The 26,874-nt window shown below is 33.6% G+C and overlaps 1 protein-coding gene across 1 annotated transcript in view; it reads left to right on the forward strand.

Annotated features, from left to right (window-relative positions):
- LOC124357016 (multidrug resistance-associated protein 1-like) overlaps positions 1-26,874 on the forward strand; it is a 112,505-nt gene that overhangs the window by 64,745 nt on the left and 20,886 nt on the right. Inside the window, exons 9-23 of the mRNA XM_046808387.1 lie at positions 252-420; positions 2,233-2,384; positions 4,135-4,272; positions 5,708-5,854; positions 6,309-6,393; positions 7,192-7,391; positions 8,256-8,432; positions 9,769-9,936; positions 11,597-11,777; positions 12,902-13,004; positions 19,366-19,453; positions 23,454-23,673; positions 25,066-25,286; positions 25,571-25,660; positions 25,797-25,887. Coding sequence (XP_046664343.1) covers positions 252-420; positions 2,233-2,384; positions 4,135-4,272; positions 5,708-5,854; positions 6,309-6,393; positions 7,192-7,391; positions 8,256-8,432; positions 9,769-9,936; positions 11,597-11,777; positions 12,902-13,004; positions 19,366-19,453; positions 23,454-23,673; positions 25,066-25,286; positions 25,571-25,660; positions 25,797-25,887 — 2,230 coding nt within the window. The remainder of the gene's footprint in view (positions 1-251; positions 421-2,232; positions 2,385-4,134; positions 4,273-5,707; positions 5,855-6,308; positions 6,394-7,191; positions 7,392-8,255; positions 8,433-9,768; positions 9,937-11,596; positions 11,778-12,901; positions 13,005-19,365; positions 19,454-23,453; positions 23,674-25,065; positions 25,287-25,570; positions 25,661-25,796; positions 25,888-26,874) is intronic.

Consider the following 26,874-nt stretch of genomic DNA (forward strand, 5'->3'; position numbering starts at 1 on the left):
AAGAATGAAGAGAAATTTTAAATAGTGCAATAACAAAGAACACAAGTATTGGAACTATCTACAAATATAAGCAACCTAGGAAGAAATATTATAGAGACAAAGTAGGGATTCAATAATTTAAACTCTTCATTTAAAGCACAAAATAGAATTAGAATAGAATCTTAACCACAGGCAGTTACTGGCTCTAAAAAACTTAGAAAGGGAAACTTGATCGTATTATGGGCATAATACTCTAAGAATTCATGTTACAGGCCCTGCGTATTTCCAACTCTGCACGCAAGTTGTCTACAGTGGGAGAGGTGGTAAACCTGATGGCAGTGGATGCTCAGCGAATCACAGAGTTTTTACCTTTCTCACACTTACTTTGGAGCAGCCAACTCACCATTATTGCTGCTGTCTACTTCCTTTGGCAGCTTCTTGGTAAGCCACATGCACACAAGATCAAAAGGCTTTTGAAACTCAGCTCTGCAGAAAGTCAAAGATTTTCTGTATTGATAAATTATTGTAAAAATATTTTCATGTAGAAGTTCCCAAGCATAGGTTTAATTATCTGTACTATCATGCCATAAGATAGCATATGCCAAAAAAATGTATTACAATACAATCTTCAAAAGATGCAAGGTTAGTATTATTAAAACATTTAGTATTATGATATATAAAACTGTTTACATAGATCAATTTAGAAGTATTAACCAAATTAGATGTAAAACGTTGACTAGGTAAGGGAGATAATTTAATACCTAATTGATCACGGAACATAGAACCTTACTTAATGTTCGTAGCAATGCTTCTCACACCAATCCGGTGTGTACTCCAGTAGCCAAATTTTTTAAATAAAAACCTATTTATGTTCTATTCTGAAATTTTGCATATATGTTATGAGTTATAGTTTAAATAACGTTTTTCAAAAAATTTAAGGGGCTGTATTTTGGGTTGTTCAAAAACCGTTTTGTGGAGGGTTCAAAAATTTAAAATTTACATAACATAGTCATGTGATAGATGACATTCAAGAGCATTTCAAATGGAAAAGAATGTGGTAAATTTGAGCTCTTTAGTGCTTTAATAGTTTTTTTTAACTACATTGTTAAAAAAAATACTAACACATGGTCAAAAACTGCTTTTTTGTGAATGTTGAAAAGTTTGTTTACTCAAAAACCAAAAGGCAGAAAAATTTAAAATGTTTATTTTTACTAGTTTTGGTAAGTGCACCTTCCATAGAAAAAATTATAAAAATCTGAGAGATCAAGATCCAGACCATTGGTTGATTTGATATGCAGACCCAGTTATAATTCATAAGGAAACATAACAAGTAAATCGTATGACAGAAGTTGCAGAAAATTTGGTACAGTATCTCTATTGCATCTTGTTAGTTGTGGTGTACAGCTTAGATTTTGTTTACTTTACATATCGATGTAATGCTTGATGAGTAATCAGTTAATAATTGAATCAATATGCAAAATAAAACAATTATCGTCCTTACTTTGGTGTGTGCTTTATATTATTTTCTTAAATTATGTGATTGAAATAATACTTGCATTTACCAGGTAAATTTATGAGGAATAAAAAAAATGTGTATCATGTCACAAGTATCGTGTTAATGGGGCTCACTGTGGTAATTATTTATTATTTTCGTGTGGAACGATTAAATGGTTAATTTTCTAGTTTAGTTTTTCCCACCAGGAGCAGTTACACATAAGTAGATACTAATATCATGGGCTCCTGGTACAATTTTGGGGACAATCAAAATATTAACCAAATTGATGTATAAATTAACCATAAACATATGGACAAAAATAAACAGAAAACTTAAATTGAATACAATGCAAAGTGCTTTCTAAAATACAATAAACCGTTGTAAATACAATGATAAATTTTTCTTATCTGGTAAACAGTATGTGTCAATTTGTGTGAGTAATATTTATTTAACTGTGTTTGTGTGGTGTTGTGTTGTTTTTAATTTTACAACAGAGCCACCCACCACCATGGCTACTAAGGTCTGACAATAAAGGTTACCCTTTGAAACATGTCACCATAGGAACAAATGAACTGGGATTGGATTGGGGTAGGATATAAACCTAATTTTAGTCAATTGGTTGTTTCAGACGATTACAAGTTCACTAGGACAAAGGAACAAACATTATGTTTTTTACTAACATTGACAAATGCTCAGCCAGTGATGGTTTATTGAACTTGTAGCATACAGACATTGTATAACAAATTGATGAATTTCAGGTCCAGCAGCACTAGCAGGTCTGGCTGTCATGATTGTTTTGATCCCCATCAACACTCTCATTGCAAAGAAAGTCAAGACTTTGCAGATGAGACAGATGAAGTATAAAGATGAAAGAATTAAGGTGATGAACGAAGTGTTGTCAGGAATTAAGGTAATTTATTATTATCTTCTCTCACTTAGATTGTTAGTACTATAGCTTGTGTGATGAATTGGTGGATTCACACCTCAAGGAAGATTCCATTTAGATAAATATTACTGGTTTCGTTTAAGATCTTCTCGCTTTCCTTCGAGTTTTTAAACTGAATTATATATCATACCATTGGTGGGACATCATGTTTCACATTCGTGCTCCTTTAACTCCTTAATAGTGTTACAATTTAATGCTAGCATCTGTGAACACTGAAACTTCAGTTAACAATGAATTATTTAACTCCAAAAAAGTGTCTGTACACTGTAAATGTGATTATACTTTTTACATTTAGTGATTAAAAAGCGAGGAAAATATCATGGAATCTCAGTACGAAATTAATATTGTGTAGTCCACATGAAGAGTTGAATATGGAAAAAGATGATCTAGTAAAAGTTGCTTTGGAATTGAAAGCTCACAGTGAAAGTGGCCATTTGTTCTGATCACTAATGATGCATAATGAGTTTCACATAACAGGACTTGAAAATATCATTCTGTCATAAAGCTCTTTACCATAAATGAATACGGTTTTTGTATTGTAATCTACATGCGCTAGTTGTACTGGCTTTGTTACAGTGAGGCTGTATATTTCAAAATGCCTTTTCATGATTGATTTAAAACAATACAATTAGTCTCAGAATCAATAAAAAAACATTTTAAATAAGCAAGAAAATTTTCACTTCGAGGTGAGATAAGTTGCATTAAAATCAAAGTTTAAAATATATTCTAAATTGTTATATATCATGCATAATATTTATTGTACAACTCCATATTTGCTTCTAAAATAAACCTAAAGTAAAAAAGACTAACCCTAAATCAAATCCTAAAATTGAAATTTGGAAGGGCCGACAATTCAGACTCATCATTGTAGTTCAATACCAAGGCTATACTATTCTTGTTTTAGATTCAGGTTAAATAAATAACAATGAACAGAGGAATTGAGATAAGTATATCCTAACAATGTAAGTTGAAGTAAATGAGAAGTTTTATTACTTTAACTTAAAAAACTTATTAAAATTGGATAATAAAACAATTCTAATTCATTGTGGTTAGCCCAGGATCGATTCTAATGACTAAAAATATAATAGGTTATATCCTACTGTCAATTCTAGGTTCATAGGTTACCTAATTCAAGTAGTTCACCTGTCGTTACCACGCTGCAGTCTAGTGGCATTTATTTATTTATACGTATACTATGTTGTGTTGTGTAATTTTAATTCTATGATAAAGCCATCCACCACCAAGGCTACTGAGGTCTGACGATGAAGGTTAACCTTCGAAACATGTCACCGTTACCATAAAGACCATATAAATTTGGATTGAATTGACAGTAGGATATAACCTATTATATTTTTAGAAAATAAAAACAATTGGCAATATGAGTTTAAAAATAAAATAATACAGCAAAAAAAGTACTGAGTAAGAGGTTTTCCTGTTGACAAAATTAATTTTAGTTCTAAATCATTATGAAACAGACATAATATTGTCATCATATATGAAATGCACAATATGAAATCGACATGTACATAATAGAATCCTAAAACCTAACCGAGACTGAATAAGTGATAACAATGGAACAAATTACGTGTTTAAAATAAATATCCGTCCAAATACCCACATGGCATCTGTTGTACTTGGTGTTGTAGTACAAATGACACTTGGTGTTTACCACAACAAATGTTTAAATCAACTTTGACAGATGCTTCTGTTGCAGGCTTTAAAGCTTTATGCTTGGGAACCAAGTTTCAAAAACCAAATTCTCAAGATCAGAGAGAAAGAGATTGCTCTTCTAAAAACAGCTGCTCTCTGGAATGCTTCCACCTCCTTCGTCTGGGTTTGCTCATCATTTCTGGTAAATTTCAACTCACAAACTACAGTCTTTGTGGTGCACTTGTAAAATTCTAGTTGTTATTTGTATAAAATGGACTAGCCTTGCTACACTTAAATGTTTCAAAGCTTGTATTTGGCCTAAATTATTCATTGTAAATGTAATTTAATTTTACCTATAACAATTGTTGATCTGTGCATTCCTAGTAAATATACTTGTTATTATATTTAGTGCAAAATGTTGCTGTGAGTGATGGTCCATACAAATGCAAAAAGTGCAGGAGTTGTTGACATTAACGCTGCAGATTTATTAAAGCCCATTTCTTTTTCTTTATTTTTCAGTATTCTGGCTAATGAAGTTGAAATTCAAATGTTTCAGTCAAGTGTTCAGCCAATTGTTTTGGTTATTACAGTTGGTAACTTGTGCAATAAATATTTTGTTATTATTTTGCAAATGTTTGGGTTTCATTGTAATATACATAATGAGCGATTATAAATTGTTCAAGGAAATGTTACAAGTTTAAATGTTCCACTTAAAGATAGATATAGAAGTGTTTCTTCAAGGATGGTTTTTTAAATGTGAATTTCAATGTTCACTATTATATTGCAATAAATTATTCATACACATTTTATATATATTTAGGGCAATGTAGTTCAACATTTGTTACTTGGAAGCAAGATAATTGAAAATATTAATAATTGTAAAATTGTCACTTTTGTATTACTGTTGCAAAGCAAAAATGTGTAACATTTTTGTTTTCACCTCCCAAGTGAGTATTGTTTTGGCTCAAATAAATATTAAAATGACACTTGTGTACATTTTTTTCTCTGTACTGCGAAAATTCGGAAAAAGTATAACAAATTTATAAGTACTGGTACTTTAGTTAAAATGGTGATGTACATATTTTTTGTGTTTTGTATTTTAATTAGATTTTTTAATTTTTAAACCTATATTATTTGTTTACACCCAATTTATTCCCTTCTAAATGGAAAAACTAGAAGAAAATGTGTTGAAAAATAAAAATAATACAACATTTTCCCTTAAACTGTACAGTTTGCATTTGAATATCACAGCACATTTTGCACAGGAATTGATAAAATTACATGGCACTAAAAGAGTTAATGCATCAGAGAAATAAAAACAAAGGTTTTTACAAATTTTGGATAACTTTGCAGTTTATAATCAATGTAACAGTGATTATCAGATTCCATTAAAAAGACTATGGAAGTTTGTCTTTTTTCCTTTGTCATGATTTTTAGACATGCATAAACTATTATATTAAAAAGTGCAGTTTTTTGTCCTTATTCTTTATGAAATGTATTTTTAATAACATTTTAGATTTTAGCCTTTGAATTTTTTGGGTATTTTGTTTGATCCTTTGTTCAAGCCAATAATGTTGTACAAATTCTTAATAATGTAGAAAACTGTTTTACACTGTTAACGTATATAATGTTGGTAGGTCTCATTTGCTACGTTTGGGGTGTTTGTGTTTCTGGATGAACGCAATGTACTCACTGCAGAGATAGCCTTCGTGGCAACCGCACTCTTTAACATCATAAGGAATCCTATTTCGTTCTTTCCCATGATGGTGCAGATGTTAATTCAGGTTTGTATTTTATATCTATAAATGTATTAACTATTGAATTAATTCAGCTGTTTTCTGTTTTGTTCATATAGTTAATTTTATTTGGGAAAATCTTTTGATAGCTATAAATATAATACTGTAATTATAAAGATTTGTTTCATTTCACCGGGATGAATTATAGAGAATGTGTAACCCATTGGTGGATCATGATGAATATTAATAATATGTATGACAATAAAGCCTAGAGATATATAATATAAATTATTATTGTAAATATTATGCAGTTTGCTAAAAGGTGGTTGATTATAATTATTATTCGTTGTATATGAATTATTTGTTCAAAAGATCAACTCATTAGACTTGTGCAAAAATTTTAAAAAGTGCTCTTATACATTTTTTGTTTCATTATTCTGTTTGTTTCGTAATTGCCACTAGAAAAGATAGGCTTTGTGAATAAGATCTGGTCCTGTTTCAGTTTTTAGTTGCTGCAAAAAGAATAAATGCTTTTTTAAATGCAGAAGAGATAGATGAAAATTCAGTTTCCCATGATGAAACCAAAGGTAAGATATGATACTTCCTTAACAAAAATAACACAGTGTTTAGAATTGTGTGATTATTGCTTTTAAAACACACCACACACACACATATAAAGCCATGCCACTGGATATTATCTGAGACCAAATGAGGCACTATGAATGCCAAGCTGTGAATACAGTACCGGCTATTTTAATTTCTGTTTGTGTTAATTTTTACTGTTTTTTAAATTAGAAATTGACAAAATCAATAAAAAGCGACTGATTAAGGTCTTGTTGGAGCTCAAGAAGACCTCTAAAAAATTACCAATATGTTGAGAACTGTTTATAGTGATGATGCTGTAAAGATAACACAATTAGGTACCTATTTTAAAGATGGCCAAGAATACGCTGAAGATTATACTAAGCAGAGATGATCTTCAATTTCCTGTGTTGATGAAAACATTGGTCATGTGTGTACTTTGTCATTACTAATGGTTAAAAAAAAGAACGACCTCAGATGAAGTTAATTTGGGTAATATACAGTGCACTCAATTCTAATATAAAATTTTGGTAAAAAAAAACCTCTGTGCAAAAATCGTACCAAAGTTGCTGGCAATACAACAAAAGTTGAGTAGAGTTAAATGTGTTGCTGATTGGAAAAAATTAAATTGAAACATTGTGTTGAGTTCCATAGGATGATTTACTTGGACATGAATGATGGTTTTAGAAATATGACTTTGAACTAATTGCCTAGGATTTCCAGATGTGCTTTGAGTTATAAAAATAGTTTGACTTAAAGTATATTGTACAAAATGTTATTAAATATGTTTTTAACTTTTCCAGAGGAGCCTCTTATAATTGAGAATGGATCTTTCTCGTGGGGTACAGAAAGTACAGACTTGCCAATTCTACGGAACATTACACTCAAGGTTCAGCCAGGACAGTTGGTAGCAGTGGTGGGAGCTGTTGGCTCCGGCAAGAGTTCCCTCATCTCTGCCTTCCTGGGTGAGATGGACAAAGTATCTGGATACGTGAACACTAAGGTATAGTCTAAAACTTTTCAGCCTTTTCAAAATCAAATTAAGATATAGACAGAATAGTTAGCAGCACTAATGAGATGTCAGCTCTGGGAAAAGTTCCATTTCTGCTTCCTTGGATGACACCATGATTTCTAGATACGTCAACAGTAAATTACCATATATAACCTTATAATTTGTGTACAACATCACAGTCAAAAAAAACTTTGCGATTGGTTAGTAGGTGTTGTTCCAAGGCATGTAACATTTATTACGGAGAAGATATTATTCATGATAATAGATAATTCTTTGTGATTATAGTTTTCAAACTACGTGTTGTGTAATTCATTTTGTATTTTGACTGTCTGATAAGTTCTTGTGTTAAACTGGTTTAGTTTTGTGGATTATTTATCTTTAAATTTGGGAATCTATTGTTAAGTGGTAAAGTTTGTAATTTCTTTGTATTTTGTAGCCACATTATGAATTTTGAATTTTTTGGTATTTATTTGTTTATATTTTAAAATTTTATTTGCTATTGATGGTTTGTGGTTGATTTGTCTTAAGATATTTTGTGGAATGTTTTAATTTTAAACTTATTTGCTTCACTGATTTAATGTAGTTTTCAATAAACGTAAATTTTAGCTTTGGAACTTTTGCATTTTGTTGTATCTTATGCTACATTTCATGATCTTACAATTATTAAAATCTAGATACTAAAATTGAGGTTAAAAAAATATTCTTTTCTTCATGGTGCCTTTTTTTAAGTTACTTTACTGTAATTTAAAATTTGTTTCCAGGAATGCAGTTCTTTTTGAAATCATACAAGTGTAAATATTGCACATTTATTTGGGAAATACAAATTAATCCACTGTAAACAAATTTTTTCTGCAGGGTCGAATAGCATATGTGCCACAGCAAGCTTGGATTCAAAACACTACAGTGAAAGAAAATATTTTATTTGGAAGTAATTACGAGAGCAAAAAATATTCCCATACTGTAGAAGCTTGTGCTCTGAGACAAGATTTGGACATGTTACCAGGAGGAGATTCAACTGAGATTGGAGAAAAGGTGAGGCATTGATTCGGTATTTTATATTTAGAAGCACTGTGTAAAGAAAGATGTTAGTTCAAATCATCATGAAGAATGTTGTGATCAATCCCATAAGAAATTTCAAATTATTAATTGATAACCTTAAAGTTAGAAGGTAATAAATAGCATTAATGATTAGTTTTATGACTGTTTTTGCACATAATTTCTTTAAAAAGGTTATCATTGTCTGTGGTAGAAATGGAAGGTCATTCCATGCAAATTCAAGTGGTGGTGTCTTAACGCAAAACACAAAATTTGTTTGGGCATGCTCTGAGGATGAAATTTAAAAATCTTACTAACACTAAGAAGAAAGAAACAGCCAGAAACAACTTGCAGCTTTTGACGAGAATAACAGAAAGAAGCTGCAAGGAACTGGAAAAGTATTCTATAATTTCACCATGGTTCAGATAGTACTATTTTACTAATGATGACTACTCCTGCAATTAGACAAATGCCACCATTCCACATTGTTGTATGAACTTGTGCAATTTTGCAATATAACACTACATAAACTTATATGACACCTTAAAATTAAGAGGTCTGTCACACAAACCAATTTGAAAATTCATTACAGTCTTGTTTGGAATATGTACATTGATGCAGATATTTACCTGCTGGATGATCCTCTCAGTGCTATGACTCTCATTACTATGTTGTGTCTTTAGGCTATCAACCTGAGTGGAGGTCAGAAGCAGAGAGTGAGTCTGGCTCGTGCTGTGTACAATGATGCAGATATTTACCTGCTGGATGATCCTCTCAGTGCTATGACTCTCATTACTATGTTGTGTCTTTAGGGCTATCAACCTGAGTGGAGGTCAGAAGCAGAGAGTGAGTCTGGCTCGTGCTGTGTACAGTGATGCAGATATTTACCTGCTGGATGATCCTCTCAGTGCTGTGGACTCTCATTACTATTGTGTGTCTTTAGGGTATCAACCTGAGTGGAGGTCAGAAGCAGAGAGTGAGTCTGGCTCGTGCTGTGTACAATGATGCAGATATTTACCTGCTGGATGATCCTCTCAGTGCTGTGGACTCTCATTACTATGGTGTGTCTTTAGGGTATCAACCTGAGTGGAGGTCAGAAGCAGAGAGTGAGTCTGGCTCGTGCTGTGTACAGTGATGCAGATATTTACCTGCTGGATGATCCTCTCAGTGCTGTGGACTCTCATTACTATGGTGTGTCTTTAGGGTATCAACCTGAGTGGAGGTCAGAAGCAGAGAGTGAGTCTGGCTCGTGCTGTGTACAATGATGCAGATATTTACCTGCTGGATGATCCTCTCAGTGCTGTGGACTCTCATTACTATGGTGTGTCTTTAGGGTATCAACCTGAGTGGAGGTCAGAAGCAGAGAGTGAGTCTGGCTCGTGCTGTGTACAATGATGCAGATATTTACCTGCTGGATGATCCTCTCAGTGCTGTGGACGCTCATGTTGGCAAACATATTTTTGAGAGTGTCATCGGCCCCAGAGGAGAGCTCCGAAGAAAAGTTAGTAACTTAGTTTTAAAGTGTATTTTGTGAAGTAATATAAAAGTACCTATTCAAATTTTAAGTTCATTACAATGTATTGCTTTTAAGATGAGGTACTCTTCTAAAGTGTATAACGGAAATATATATATATGCAAAATAACTTTCACCTTACAAGCAGTGAGCGTATATACAAGCAATGTGGAGTTTCAGGAATTGTCTCAAATGCACATTTAGTTTAATTGTTTACTTCTTTAAAAATATGGTGAAAATAGCTCATGACTACTTTTTTCCAAAGTTAGTAAGAGGGACATTGTGAAATTACAACATTAAACAATGGTCAGGAATAAACATTAGTTAGAATAGTTAACTAATCATGGACAACACCTTAACAAAAGAGGAAAAATTAAACTTGCTGAATTGATCCGAAAACACATCTTTCTGAAGGATCACACCTGGACCCTCCTTTTCAGGATTTCTTCTTATGAGCCCATCCCCCAAAATAATTTCTTGGCAATACCTCTTACAACTAATTTGCACTAAAGTTTTGTTACATTTTGAATTTTTACATGATAGCAGCAATCCGTGGCACTATAAAGATTAACAAATTCCAAAGTCTTCTTTGCCCTTCCTTTTCCCCCATTATTGAAAACAACACCAGAAAAACGAATATTTAAGTTTATACATCACTCCTTTCTCTTGTTACAATCTTAGGACTTATTATTGACAAGATGGAGTGAACAGGCTTCTTTGATATGTAATAGGGTCTTTGCCGGTGTTCACAGCCTCAAGCGGCTGGCTTCATATCTACCACAGCAAGTTAAAATAATGCTGATAAAGACTCTTGTACTGCCTCACTTCAACTACTGTGACATAGTCATTAATGACATGACTGTGGAGCTTTCAAATAGACCCCAGCGTGCTCAGAACTTTTGCATTAGTTTAATTTTCAATCTCAGACGTGATGATCACGTAACGCCCTATTTCAAACAATTATCTATCTTAAAATTACAAGATCTTCGAGACTATCACTCACTCATTCTGTTGTACGCTCTTTTAAATACAAATTGTCCCAGTTATCTTTCAAACAACTTTCAATTTATGTCTGAAATAAGTGAGCGAAGTATAAGGAGGGGTACATCCTTATTATCTATCCCAATTCATCGAACAACTACCTTTAGTAAGTCGTTTACAGTTTCTGCCTGTCGATTGTGGAATGCCCTACCTATAAACATTAGAGCCATTGATAAGTGCGCTTGCTTTGGGGCGGAGGTCAGGGCCTTGATGCTGGGGGCTCAGGGGGTATAGCGGTTGGTGGCTTTGGAATGTGGTACTTAGGGCAGCTGAATGCAAGTTGAATGAATGTGTGTGTCTTATTTTATTGTAAATATGTATTAAGTTACATTAATTATAGATGTTTTTTTAAAGCTAAGATTCTTTTAAGGTAAATAAATATATTTATTTTTAGTTATACATGTATATGTATGTTAGTTTAATTTTTTACGAGGTTAAATGGTAGAGAGGACTTTATAGTCCTCTAATAAAGACATTTTTCATTTCACTTCTCACAACATACTCAATTGCGGTTTTAAAATTAATAAATTAAACTAAATTACTTTTAATACAAGGAGAAAGCTGAGTTTCTAGTTTAAATTTCTTTCTAAAGTTAATATTTTCACAGACCAGGATCCTAGTGACACATGCAGTAACTTTCCTGAACCAAGTGGATTTCATTGTAGTGCTGAAAGCAGGAGAGATCACTGAGATGGGAACATTTAGAGAGCTGTTGGCCAAGAAAGGAGAATTCTCAGACTTCCTAGTGCAGCACATCACAGATACTGACGATCCAGAGCTTGAGTCAGGTTAGTTTATATACGTACATACATACATACATATAGTGCTTGATTTGAAGCAAATCGCATCAAAATGGCATTCTAACATTTTTTCTTTGGAAAAATAAGCACTTTTGGTTTGCATGAGAAATTTTCTCTTGCACCTCAAAAATTAATGAACACCTTTATTCTTTTTCCTCCTACCTGTGGGAGTTTCACCACCTCTAATTGTAGAAGTTGAGCTCTGTATATAAAAAACACTCACCTCCATAATATGGTGTGCTCATTCTCATGTGGGCAAGTTCAATTGCTAATAACTTTTATGAATGAATGATGCAATCTTTTTGGTACCAATACAAAGGTTAGATTCCAATGTGGTAATAATAAGTAGAATTCAGATTTAAATGATAATAGTATATTATTAATTTTAAAAAACGAATTTTTAGTTATGGTATCATTAAACTATTTGCTGAAGTGTCAATTCAATGAACATTTGGCTGTTTGGTTTTCAAAACTTTAATATAGTACTGTCATCAATGCCATGAAAAAATATTTAATTATTTCTCTTTCTAGTTCACGAAACTAATTGCTTCTACCATGAATATGTTTTGTTTCATAAGCTTTATTTTAAACCCTTTCAATCAATACTTATATGCTGGTGTGCCCACTCATTGACATGTTAGCAATAAATGTTTGCTTGCATTTATGTTTATTAAGCAATCATCGTGAAAAAACCTGGCATGCTATTTAGACAATGAATGCATTGATGCAAAACAAAGTTAGTTTGGGTTACAAGTTAGAAGCAATCAAGAGTTAGTATTTCTGTGAAAATGAAAGTAAAGGGAAGGGACTTACATGTAGTCAAGCCATACCATTTTTTCGTTCAGTTTGGTTGTGTTCTAGTGCTGTTCTTACACAGTTTGTAAATGAGCTGTTATTAATTTTATTTTCCGTAAACAATGAAATGAAACATTCTTTATTGAAACAGGCAAAGTTAGGACCATGTGTCTCTTCATTACACTTAACTTGTGACTACAAGAAATTAACAGATTAAATTAAATATTACCTTATGGATAAAAATGAATTAATTGCATGTTTTTTATTTTCATAGTACATTGTATGTCATTTTCAATTACTTTAATTTATGTTCAAAGAAATTGAAGAAATGCTGGATGATGATGACGAAAGAATGAAGTTAAAGGAAAAATTAAAACTAAGTAAATCGGGCTCAGCAAGATCTTCAATATCTTCAGTAAGGTGAGCACAAGTTGAATAGTTGAGCATATCTCTAATAAACTGAAATGTTTAAATATGTTATTAGAATGTGGAATTATATATTCAAATATTGTAAGTATGTCTATTAACTCATTGTGGACCACTGACGAGCTGGGCTCGTCGCAGCGGCCGGGCCTAACGGCACGATGACAAGCTCAGGTCGCAAAAGCGATCTGCTTTTAAGCTTCCCTCCAAATAGTCCTATTCTGATAGATCGGGCGATCGTCTTCACTTGTCAACTAAGAGTGTTTAATAACAGGCTACGTTAAGAGTTTTCAAAGTTTTATAAATATCCTACAGATCGCAGTTGAAAAATCATTCATATGAGTTTACTCTCTGCATTTTAGCGCTTCTGATTGGGTGTTTTCCTCAGTTGTTATTATAATACCTTTGAGGTTAGTGACACAGAACTAAACGACACAGACGTACATGTTGGCGGGTTTAGTCTAGACAATGGCCCGGATGTTGTAATCGCTTCACCCGAGCCGCTTTATTTAGACTATGATTCAGACATCATCCCTGCCACCCCGGAACCTTGCTCGCGTGTTACCGTTCCTACATCACAGATACCCCAGCAGGCCCGTTCCATCTGAACGAATACCTTCACAGCTGAATTTTCTAGTATACAATAGCGAGCGATATGGAGTGGCACACCATTGCTGTTCGTGCGGCCGCTGACCGTAAATTAATTCGTGCCCGCTGGTGCCCGCACGCAAAAACAATACGATCCGCAATGGGTTAAGAAGCATAGTACATTGTGGTACATAACCCTTTAAGTACTAACAATCGTTGTGAGTGACAGTCTGTTCTAGTGCGGGACGGCCACCGAGAGGGGGGGCAGGTTCCCAATTACCTGGAGCCCCATACTAAACAAACCTAAGACAATTTATGAGCCCCATTAGTTTTTACAACATAAAAATATTACTAATTGACTATTAGTACGTTCTTGAAGTGTGAGAACTGTTTTCTTTGATTATTGCTGCAACGCTTAAGCAGCTTTTTAGAGCTGCACTTCTTCTTCTTGTTCTTCTATGGGGTGGCCTATTGCCATGCACTTAAGCCTCAAGGGCCTTTTGGGTCCTACTGGGGAAATACACCACCCTTGTCCAAACTACCAAAGATGGTATACCGCTCCCTTAACTGCAATTAAAGAGCAGGTTCCTCCTGTTCGTCACACATTCTACAGAGCGGATCCTACCAAAGGATGCCGACTCTGTTAAGATGCTACCTCAGGTTACGATGTCCCATTACCAGAGAAGATACTGATCTACTTAGTGAAAGAAGGTCAGACACCACCCTAGAGGAAGGCCACTTTATTACAATTCTGCTCATTCTCGTACCCGGATGCAGCCTCCACCTTCTATCATGTTCAGCACGAACCCATGTCAAGACAGCCCTAAAGGGTTCACACTTAGAAATGCCACAGAACGGTTGAGGACCCATCATATTGGACATTGAGCCCAGGTTGACCAGGGTATCAGATCTTTTATTCCCAGGTATCCCCTCATGACCAGGAACCCAACAAACAGTCACATTGTTGATTCAGGCAAAGGAAGAAATGACTTTTGGAATTGCATACAAGGGTCCAGTGCCATCAGTCCTACCTGACTATCTGTAAAAATATTGATCATCTTACTCCTATACCGCAGACGAAGATTTTCATGAGCACACTCCATAATGGCTGCGACTTCTGCCTGAAAGACTGTGAGATAAGGACCCATAGGGACCACCAGCTTCCTACATGTTCTCAACCCTACAATTCCAGTGCTTGTACCACTTTTTGTTTTAGAGCCGTCTGTAAACCATTCAAGCTCTGCTGGTGGAAAAGGTTTCCTTCCCTCTGACAAATCATCCCTAGGAGGTGTAACATCCTAAAGGGTTTGTTAAAGGAAACTTTTTGTGGCATCTGATCAGAGATCATGTGCAGAGCATTCCCTGAATCAGGATGCTAACTCTGCAGTACCCACTGCTGCAACCCGAGGCCGACCACTCCCACCTGCTAAAGACAGTAGGCAACTCCACCGGACCATAGCCCAAATGTCAATATCCAGGGGGGCGAAGTCTAGGCAACAGACTAGAGCTGCACCTGGCGTATGAGGAAAAGCCCCAGTGATAGCAAGGCAAGCCATCCTTTGCATGCCAGTCTGACCAGCTGCCGCCATCTTGACCTCTGTTTTTGGCCCTCAGACAACAGCCTTAAACATTAGTGCAGGTCTAACCACGGAGACATAAGGCCAATACAAAACCCTCGCCTTAAGGCCCCAACATCCACCTATCACATGTCCGCATTGCATTAAAGACCATTCTCTCTGGTGATAACCCTTTCTAGATGAGGTCTCTAGTTTAGGACCCTATCGAGGGTCACGCCTAGGTTCTTAACCTCGGTCTTTAACTCAATATAAGAGCCTCTTATTAGAATGGACCAATACTCTCCCAATTGACGCCTCCTAGTAAAGACAACCACAGCAGGCCCATCACTAAAAGAACATCAACGTGCAAAAGTTCATCACTAAGTAGGAATATACTCAAAATATAAGTTTGATCTTTATAAGAAAATAAAGCCCCATAGGGCTTCTTTGAAAGTCAGTAGACACTGATGTAACTCACGTATAGCCAATAACCTATTTGTACAAATGCAGCAATATAAAGTCATGCCCGCGCATAAGTAAATCCCATAAGAGTTTTTTGTTTTTAGAGAGTTTTATTAGTAAAACTAGGGCCACATTTGTTGCAAATAAAAAGTGCAACATTAACTGAAACTTGCTATAAAACCTATTTTTGTACTTAGAATTTATTAAATGAGAAAAGAAAATAATTGTCAATTTTTAACTTATTTATTTTTAACTTACTAATTAATATTCCACCACAGATAAACCCGAGACAGAATTAATCGTATAATGGCTTTAATAATTTGAGTTCAACCCTCTCACCGCAATCTGTTTTAAATATCTGAAAAACATTAAGAACAAAGTTCTATAATGACTAAAACTATCTGTAATGAATGCAGAAACAATAGCGAGAGTAATTCCTGACATTGAAAACGTTAGACATAGCTGGTCTGTCTTGTTAGATGAAGTAAAGATCATAGCAGTAAATTTTAATATTGAACCTAAATTCATACAATTCAGAAAGAGAACAAAGAAATGCTCTTCTACAATGACTCAGGAGAAGAAAAAATTTGCTATTCAAATGCACTTCAATTTAGAGTAAAAATATTTTACCTATACTTGATTTATTATCAACAAAAAATCTAGATCTGGCCATTTAAAATCTTTTTTCTCCCATAATTTCTCCTCCTACAAATGTTGGTGCTTTGACCCAATATTGAGTCTAAAGCAAATGGACTTGCAATCTCGTACCCAAATGATTTCCTAAAACATGATTTACTAGAAAATTTGAGAATATAATTAATCACTAAAGAAATTTAAAATCTATTGGCGATATTAACGAACATTAAGGTAAAACCTATTAGTTTGGGCTGGAGGCAGTAAGAGCTCACAACTTCCGAATTGTAGACCCGGCAGCTGTAGTGGATTGCCAGCCTTCTTCTTGTTTCATTTATTAAAGGGAGAGGACGTGTGTTGGTGGTCCTCGTGCTAGAAAACACATATTTTTATAAAATTTGATTTTGATTAAATTTGGAAGTGCCTATTAGAAATTATATAATGTAGTGCAATTGATATATGAATATGTACTTGATTTTAATCGTTATGTTGTGAAAGAACAAGCGTTACACCGGTCATTAGAATTACATGTTCAATTAAATTAAATTGGTTAATGGAATTACGATTAAACGTATAAAATAAATTTATATGAGAGAAATACATGGAAGTTTATTATCCTGGAGATCATCTAATTGGTGAGTATACAGTGTTTATACTGACACCAGCTCATTCCACGTTATTTGTCAAGAGGTTCCTAGCCAAGTACAGCATCCCAGTGCTAGAACATCCTTATTCACAAGATCTTTTGCCATGTGATATATACCTACCTGTTCCCAAAGGTGAAATCTGCATTAAAAGGGACAAGATTTGAGTCTATGGAAGCTGTAAAAGAGAAAGTGGCATGAGTCCTGAAGGAGCTGTCAGAAGATTACATCCAGCACTGTTTCCAACAATGCAAAATTTGCATGTAGCATTGTAGGGATGAGAATGAGAATGAATGAGAATGAGAATGAGAATATCTTTATTTACAATCTTTGAGATTATAAACAGTGTCATTAAATACATTAACATCAAGAAAAGGTTTTTTGAAGATACTCTTCTAGCGTGTAGAATGGCCGGTCTAGAAGCCATTGATGTAGTGCTATCTTGAGGTCCTTTCCTCTTTTGGACAGCAGGTGAGGTGGTAGGAGATTGTGGAGCTTCATTCCCATATATGATGGTTTTCGCTCATAAAGCCTCAGACGATGTACAGGAAGGCTGTAGAGGTGTACATTTCTGGTGTTGTAGTGGTGTACATCATTGGTCCTTGGAAGACTCTCCCCATCAGCGTACATTATTACTTCTTGAATGTAAAGCGAAATGACGGTGAGAATCCTCAGAGACTTGAATGCCTCTCTACAGCTCTCCAGAGGTTGTAGTCCTGCCAGTGTTCTAATACATTTCTTTTGTATGATAAGTATCCGTTGGAGATTTGAAGCAGTAGTTCCACCCCAGGCAGCAAGACCATAGCGCAGGTGAGACTCAAAAAGGGAAAAGTAAGTTATTTTTGCTGTTTCAAGGCTACTGAGAGAAAGAATTTGCTTGATGACAAAGTGACCAGTGTTGAGTTTTTTACTAAGATTGTCGACGTGATTAATCCAATTTAGTTCGGTATCCACTGTTACTCCAAGGAATTTTAAATGATCTTCAATACTGACATCTGGAATGGTTGGGACTTCTGATGCTCTCCTTCCAAAAGCGATCTGGTTAGTCTTTGATGGATTTACTACAAGGTCATTTCCATAGCAATATTGGATGGCCATGTTGAGAGCTGTATAAGATGAGACCGCAAGGCCATCTGCTGAACGTTGGGTCAGAAATAAGGTAGTGTCGTCCGCATACATTAGAGGTGTGCAGTAGTTTCCTAGGTGTTGGGGTAGATCGTTGGTAAAGAGAATGAAAATCACTGGTCCTAATACGGAACCTTGTAGCACACCTCTCAGCACTGGAAGGACTTTTGATCTGACTGCCTTTGTGATACCATTTGATGAGTGGTGCAGCTCTACTAGTTGGGTACGACCCTTTAAGTAGCTCTCAAACCAATTATTTGCTGTCCCTTTGATTCCAAGCAATTCCAATTTCTTCAGAATGATGTTGTGGCTGAGGCAATCAAACGCCTTACTTAAATCAAGAAACAAAGCTGTGGTCAATTTTCCCTCTTCAATGCTGTCTGTCACTGATTCAATTAGTTTGATCAATGCCGTTGTAGTTGACTTCCCTTTTGTAAATCCATGTTGGTTTTCATTTAAGAGATTGTGCTGAGCGCAATGGTCCAGGAGTCTTTGAAGAACAATTCTTTCACATAATTTTGAAAATGTTGAAATCAGTGAAATTGGTCTGTAGTTGTTTGCATCATGTTTGCACCCACTTTTAAATTTAGGGAATACTTTCGAAATTTTTAATTTTGAGGGGAATTGACCCTCTTTAAAAGATTTGTTGAATATGGCAACCAATGGGGGGGCTAGTTCGTCAGCACAAAATTTTAATACTTTGGAAGAAATTTCATCAATACCGGCTGAATTTTTGAATTTGAGGATAGAGAAGGAGTGTACATTGAAGGTGACAATAAGTGATTATGTACAAAATTAAAATTAAATTTTTTACGTCAGTCTCGTTATTTAATAGCCTCACCTCGTTATGTAAACCAAACATAAATAAATAACATTTAAAATACATAAATAAATATCAGCACAAACAATTCATCAGCCAAGACAAAGAACACTACAGTGAAAAACAACTATTTTTATTTTTATATCTGAATTTGATTTAAATAATCATAGAGTATAAAATCAATGCTAGAAAATGTTGGCCAAACTGCTAACAGCGTACAACATAAAAATGAGATATTTAGTGTTTTTTCATTCTTGATTTAACAATAGGGTATGTGTGTTATATTCTTCCCATATTGTTTAAAATTTTATAATATATTTTTATGTTTTCCCAAACGTTTGCTAGTGTACAAAATACGGATCACAACTTAAATTTATGCTTACTGTATGACTTTTAAGAAATGACAGCTACACTCAAAGGGTTAATATGATAGAATTATTGGTGAAAGTCCTTGTCCTGAATTTATGCATTATTGTAAATGCTAAAAGCGTTTATGAAATTTGCTTTAAATTATTTATTTGTGTTTGTAGTCAACTGCATTTGATGCCTGAGAATGATGAAACGATTACCGCCCACATTGACAAATTGATCCAATCAGAGAAAACTGAAACAGGAAGTGTAAGTACTTAAAAATTTAACAATTTTAATATTAATTAAATATAATTTTGAGGTTATAAGTTGAAACCTTGCAGTAGATATAAATACATAATTTCAAGGTTAGATTGAAATTTAATTACATACCTAATAGTTAAAGTAATGTGGTTATTATAACAAAATTTTCAGTTTGAAAGATATGATTGAAACTAACTTAATATTAGTGATATGGTGATTCAAATACTTTAACGACTCGATTAGCTCACATTTGAGTACTTTGCCAATTCAAGTTGTGACTTGAGTTAACTTGTCCAGTTCTAGTGGCACTGCTGAGTTTGACCGAATCACATATTCATCTGGAATTTTTAACTCAGGCCGTCTCGAATTTACTTGAGTAATTTGCAAACCTGCAGTGTATACACACAGGTTCTGACTTGCATTCAACCTGATTGTAGAGATAAGATTCTCTTATCAACACTTTATTTCTATAATGTGCTTTATGGATATAATAATATTATGCTACAGAAATTACAATTATCACAATATTTGTTAAAGTATTTATTAAAGAAGCCCTCTCTAACACTTAACCTTGTTTCTGTTATATAACAAAGTTTTTTATTTCATTAAAGTTAGCAAAAATTGTTTTTAGAAGTGTAAAATTGATGAAAAATATCTTATGATTAAACATTTATTTCTTCTTGAAATGGCATTTTAGTTGAAGAGTAAAGTTTATAAAAAATTCCTTATGATTATAATTAAATGTTTATTACTTCTTGCCTATTTTATACATGAGAAAGTATCACAGACCAAATTCCCAAAAAGTTACAATATAAAAATTATGAACAGTTTATAATTTGTATATATAGAATTTTAGAAAATAAAAATTTATTGTAAGTTTAAGTTTATTAGTGAATTAATTGTATAGAAGAAGTGATGTTCCAATTTTAGGAAGTTCCGTTGTTAAAAATTGTTTTGGGTGTGATATTTTATAGCAATGCATCTAATAGCTGTTTACACATGTTCTTATTGAAAGAGTATTTAAAGAATGAATCAAGTATAAGTAATTGTATTTCAATTTACGACGATGAGGACCAGTGTGCAGGCTGCTGTACAAGTTTCTCAGTTTCCATGCTTTTATTTTGAACTTTTTCTGGCAAGTGTCAAATCTATTCTAAATAATGGTTAATAAAAACCTGGTTTTCCAAGCTACATGGACAGAACTACAGCTAGAGAGGGCAGGGGGGTCGTTTGCCCCGGGCGGCAAATAATATAAAAGGTTGAGTTGTTCTGTCACAACTGGTTTCGCATAGTTTTGTTAGCCTCCCTGAATCGCGTGAATCGCTTTACCTGAGGATCAAAATGTAGAGAAACCTGAGATTAAATAGCACAGACTAAATCGCTGAGCTACAATAACAGGAGTTATATTTAAAGATAGCTTGTTTATTTCTGCATTTGGAAATATAAAACAAAGAATAAATTATAACCAAACTGTAACTTTGAAAATTAAAACTCGGAAATTTAAGACCCAATTAAGACAAAGTGTTTGTAAAAAATAAGTACAAGAGTGCTTTTTTGAATATGTAATTTTAGAATTATTGTATATAAAAAAAGTTGTTATTAAATTAACATCTTAATTTCATTATTGACTGAGCAGGTAAAAAGTTACTATTGATCACGTTAAATGCAGTTCTTAAAGCCATTATCTTAGGCATACTATTTTGTAAACCACTATTTAAATTGATTTTTTTCAGCACAGATTTACATGAACAAGGTTTTGTTAACATACCATGGCCTTTGCCTGCTCGTACCATCAGACTACCGGGTCAACACTGCCCTGAGCATTAAAAATAAGGGAACAAAAATAAGTCAAAATGACACGAGTTTTAAATGTTGCACAATACTAATATATTTTCCAATTTGACAAAAATTATTATGTTTTTATTCGTTTTTTGTTCTCTTCGATGAAGAAGTTGAGAAATCTTTCATTGCACAGTCCAAGAGGGACCCTTGTGCTTGCTTCCGGTTATTCAGGATGGTGGGTAATATTAGGGATAGGGGCCGTCTCCTTTTCGGAACCATAAGGAGGGATAGCGGGCACTATATTTCAGTCATATCACCTTGAAATAAGGAGAAGCCAGCTCTATACCAGCCTCTCCAGTCAAAGTGGGCAACGATAGCAAGTCCTCATGTTCAACCTAGGCTGCCTTTAACACTAAGGTTGGACATGCATTGGAGGAGCAAACTGTCGGAAGCAAGTGTTGCGAGTCAATTCACTACTACAATTTTGTCCAACACCTATTTGTTGAGATTATTGAGCGCCTGTCTCAGGACATCATGAGCCACTTGAACCTGTGTTGGACAGCTAACTCACATTTTATGTCTCACGGCAACCATCGGAAGCAAAAGGTCCACCCATGCGCATACAACGTCAAATTAACCTAACCTTCCCAAGTTGTGTGCATCGTATGTTCGTTTGTGTTTTTTCGCGTTCCTTTCAAAGTGTCAGAATAAGTTATTGATGAATTGATATGGACAAACTTTTGGTAATGGTTGAGAAAAAGTTATTACAACCAGGGTGAAACATACCCAACCTGCTGTAAGCACTTTGCAACATTAAATTCTTCTTGTTCATTTACACTGAAGGTTTAACAGGCAAGTAGTAATGTTTTGACCTCTTGATTCAAAATGTGTCTCTGTTGCAAGCTATCGTACACTAGGGGAGTTAACTGTAAAATGCTTTCGAAAAAATGACTCGTAACACTTTCTTCCAACGGTTTGCTCTTTCAGTGTGCATCCAGCCTAAGAGAGCTTCATCCACCTTCTTTCTCTCTGTGACCGCGCCCGCTTGGCGTTTTGTTTGGCTACACTACTGCTCTCAAATAAAATCTGAGCAAAGACATTGGCTGACAGTTCTACATCAATCAATAAGATTTAAACAATGATAAACTGGTCAAATAAATAGGTTTTTAATAGTATGGCCTTGAAACGGATAACAACTAAAAAAATCTTACTCCTCAACCGACTTGTAAAATTATTATTTATGACCAACACTTATACAACGGTTACCCAAACATCACAACTTAACTTCAAATATTCATTACTCTTCCAGTCTCTGTCATTTCGGTGGAGAGCAAGCTGATTATTAATTACAAGTTATTTATGAAGCACCAAGAAACATTAAAAAGTTGAAGTATATTAACAATCTAATATAAAACTCATTTGACGTAATTAATATATTTGTAACGAAAAATCTAGAAAAGTTAATTAATTTAAATCCCATATCAATTAAACATAACATTTCATTTTATATAATAAATATATTTGCACCAAAATATCTGGAAACTTGTATTAAGTTGAAAAATAATATTTATTCTTGTTTTATCATGTGGTAATTTATTGTAAAGTATTTATGCAGAGGTTATTGTGTTTTTTTATAAAGTTGTCTTTGTTTATAAAAACAGGTAGTAGATTTTCTTAACTTGAAAGAATGTCAAATATTATTTCTTTTGGCTGTGCTATTGTGAAAAATTTTAAAAATAGTACGTAATATTAAGGACATAGTATATTATTCTGATAATATTAACATTTTGAAATTCTTACAATATACATAAATATAGAAACAAGAATCTAGAATCTTTATTAGTCACCATAACATTATTGAAATGCATTGATATCATCACCAAAGCAACATAAAATTTACATATAAGCATATAAAAAGTTACATATATAAAATTATTTAGTTTATCCTCATCTTTCAAATAAAAATTTTAAAAACTTCAGTTTTATCATAGGTTGAAAATACTAAGAATATAATAATCATTATTAATTATTTATGGATTATTTAAAAGCTGATTTAGAAGCAGCATAAAAGTAATTTATACATCGACGAAATTGATTTGTGGGAAAGGGCGGCAATTTTAGGGCTTACACCCCTCCCTCCTGGAAAAATATGTAGCTGCGGCTCTGGGCATGTAGGTCAGTTGTTTCTAATTAATTATTGCTCCTCTGGATCTTCCATCTACAGGTGAAATGGAGTGTTTATATCCATTACTTGAAATCTACAGGACTCTTACTGTCCCTATCCACTGTTGGGTTCCAAATCATATCACAAGCCATGGCGATCTCTGCTAACATCTGGCTGTCTACTTGGACCAATGACACAACGGCTGCTGTGGATGGTGTTCAGGTGTTGGATAAACGAAACTTTTACTTCGAGATCTACTCTTTGCTCGGTTTTGGCCAAGGTAGGTCTGCTTGGTATTATTGTTTTTATTTCAATTACACTAACCAGACTGCAGTTTAAGGTCAAATACGTTTGGTCCATTGGCACCAATATGGAAAATTCATAATACTGTATATAAAGTAGGTAGTATAACAGGCTTCGCTGGGGTTACATATAAAATTTCAAGTTTATAACAAATTTCATTCTTAAGAGGTCCTGCAGGCAGATAGACAGGAAGACAATCATACAGGAAAGACATTTTTATATCCCCCTGGCAGGCAAAAAAATTGTGTCAGTCTACTGAGTGATAGTCTTCGCTCAGCCAAACTCCATGGGGAACATGTACTATCATAGAACTTATTCTGGTCTACACAGAAACGAAGTTTCATTCATATTTAAAGTCTACAGTTGAAATATTTCTCGACATCTTGCCGTATGATGTATTCATATTTTTGCTCATTAAGGTAGGTTTCATAGCAGTGTTTAAATGTTAAAGGTTCCGGTGAGATACTTAGGGTACTACTCTGCAAGAGTGTGGTAATAAAATCTTGTAACTGTCTCTGAACATTGACTTTTCACTTTATTATGTTCCCCCACAATTTTATTATGTTGGGATTAATTTTAAATCAAGTCTACACAAAAATCCCCATCAGATGATGTTATATGTGTTTGTGTAGATAGCCTGCATATGTTAGTATAATGCATGTTAAAATCTCACATGATTAGACTATCAGATGTTTGTTTACAAATGAGCTTATTGTGCTCTTTCTCTTTCAACTTCACTTTTCTCCAGCTATTACTTGCAGAAATAAATACTTTTTTATGTTAAATAGTAGCTTATTAAATGGACAAGTTTTTGTGAAATTTGACAATTGAATCTCACTTAAATTTGCTCAGAATATTGGTTTCAATTTTTTTTTTTTTTTTAGTTTTAAAAGAAATTTCAATTTTCTTACTTTTATTGGTAATAAGTATCACATAAAGTTACGTGAATTGCTTATTATGGTCTCTTTTTAATTGAAATTTTATGAACTTTCAGAAAGCACCAATTAAAAAAATTATTTACAAAGTAAAAAATGGAGAAAATGCTGTTTTTTACATAATTACATAAATTCTCTGAAAAAAGGAAAAAATTAAAAAATTTGTAGAAAAAAATCGCTACAAACAGGATTTTTTAGATAAAAATTTTTAAATAATAGTTTCTTACTGCCCTAAGTCTATATTATTACCAGATTTATTTTCTCACACCAAGAGCCAGTCACCCTGTATTTAAGTCATTTTTACAGTGCTTGTAGCAATGGGCTATGCTTTTACACTAACATATTGCATGATTGTCTCAACACCTTCACTTTTCAATGTTATTTAAATGTTCTTCTGTAGTTGGTGGGAAGTAATATTTGTGTTATTTTCACAGTGCTTGCAGTGTTGGGCTGTGCGTTTACACTGGCATGTTGCACAATCATGGCGTCTCGACACCTTCATTTCACAATGTTATCTAGTATTTTGAGATGTCCCATGAGCTTCTTTGACACAACACCAATCGGAAGACTTGTCAATCGCTTCGGGAAAGATGTGGATGTTGTCGATAGTGTACTGCCATATACCATCAACAGTGCAATGTCGAGTTTTGCCAATGTAAGTAAACAGTGAAATTCATCTAGATTTTATAAACAAACAAAGCTGACACTAGCACTGTACATTTTACCTAAATTATTTATTGATATATTATATTAAATAACTATGTAATCAAATATATTGATATAGTATCTTGAAATAAAACGTTCTAAACTTTTCACATTGTATATTACATAATGTTTATTTTTACCATATTTCAAGTGTTTCAGTTATTTTGTGTGATTTATATTGTGAATTTGTAATTGTAATTGTAATGAGACTTTACAGATTGGTGTGGTTCTCAGGTATTAGGAACATTGGTGGTTATAACTTGGTCTACTCCAATCTTTGCATCTGTCATTGTTCCTGTTGGACTACTTTACTATTTAGTACAGGTCAGTTAAAATATTTTAAAATACAGGAAAATAAATATAAGTGTCTCATCCCAATTATTATAAAATATACTGTAGCGTAATTCTGTTGCAATAGATAACAAAATAACAACCCTATGTCTTGTTGGTTGGTTCACAGAAAGTTTATGTTGCAACTTCCCGGCAACTAAAGAGGATAGAGTCCGTGTCTAGATCACCCATCTTTTCTCACTTCAGCGAGACTGTTTCTGGTGAGTTTAATTTGAGACTGACTTATACGAATGATTGTAGCAATTTAATTTCTTCAGCTATACATCATATATGTGTATTTCCACACTCATGGCTGATGGCATGTACTATGACATCATTATCAGTTTTGTTGTAATGACAAAATAACCTCCACTAGTTTTCTGTTGTTGAATTCTTGTTAATATTGTCTATAGTATGTTATTGTAACATTAATTTCATTGGTTGTCATTAATAGAATTCCAAAACAACTGTCTTTTCAACAGTGCCATACACTGGCTCTTGGCTAGGTATAAATCAATTTTTTTGAAATTTGTTATTACTTTACTTTTCAGAATAAGCATTGGTAAGAGCAAAATTATTTTGTGCACTAAACGCTTTGGCATGCTTATTGTTCTTAGTATTTTTCAATTTAAAATTTGTAAGTGTGTGGCCTATTATATTTCAATGCTACTATTGGCAAATCTAGTTTGATTAACTCATTTCATTTCCTTTTCATTTATTTATCTCATTTACATATATATTCAAATATAGTGATAATAAAATACACAAGAAGGTACCCACATGGGCAAAAGCCTGTGTGTGAGAATCTTCACTTGAGTTTGCAATCACAAATAGTACTAATATACAATGTAAATTTTAGAACAAAATTAAAATTGTATGATTTAAGGATAACGAAAAATAACTAATAGTAACATACTCTGTTTGGATGCATATTAACTAAATTCGAGCAGTGTAAAAAGTAATCATTTAATCAGTTATGATAATGAAACTACATGACAAAGACGCAACAAAATTTCTAAATAATAATAACTATACCTTATTTTACTATACTAAATTTCTAATAATAACTATACCTTATTTTGCTGAGAAATGTTATATGAAAGTAGGTAATATTATGTATATAAGATATGTAATTTCTTTTACAATATCTTATATTAGCTATATGTTGCTTATTTTACTCTGTTGACAACACCTATTGCTATTGTAGT

This window comes from Homalodisca vitripennis, chromosome 3, assembly GCF_021130785.1.
Source record: "Homalodisca vitripennis isolate AUS2020 chromosome 3, UT_GWSS_2.1, whole genome shotgun sequence".
Lineage (NCBI taxonomy): Eukaryota > Metazoa > Arthropoda > Insecta > Hemiptera > Cicadellidae > Homalodisca > Homalodisca vitripennis.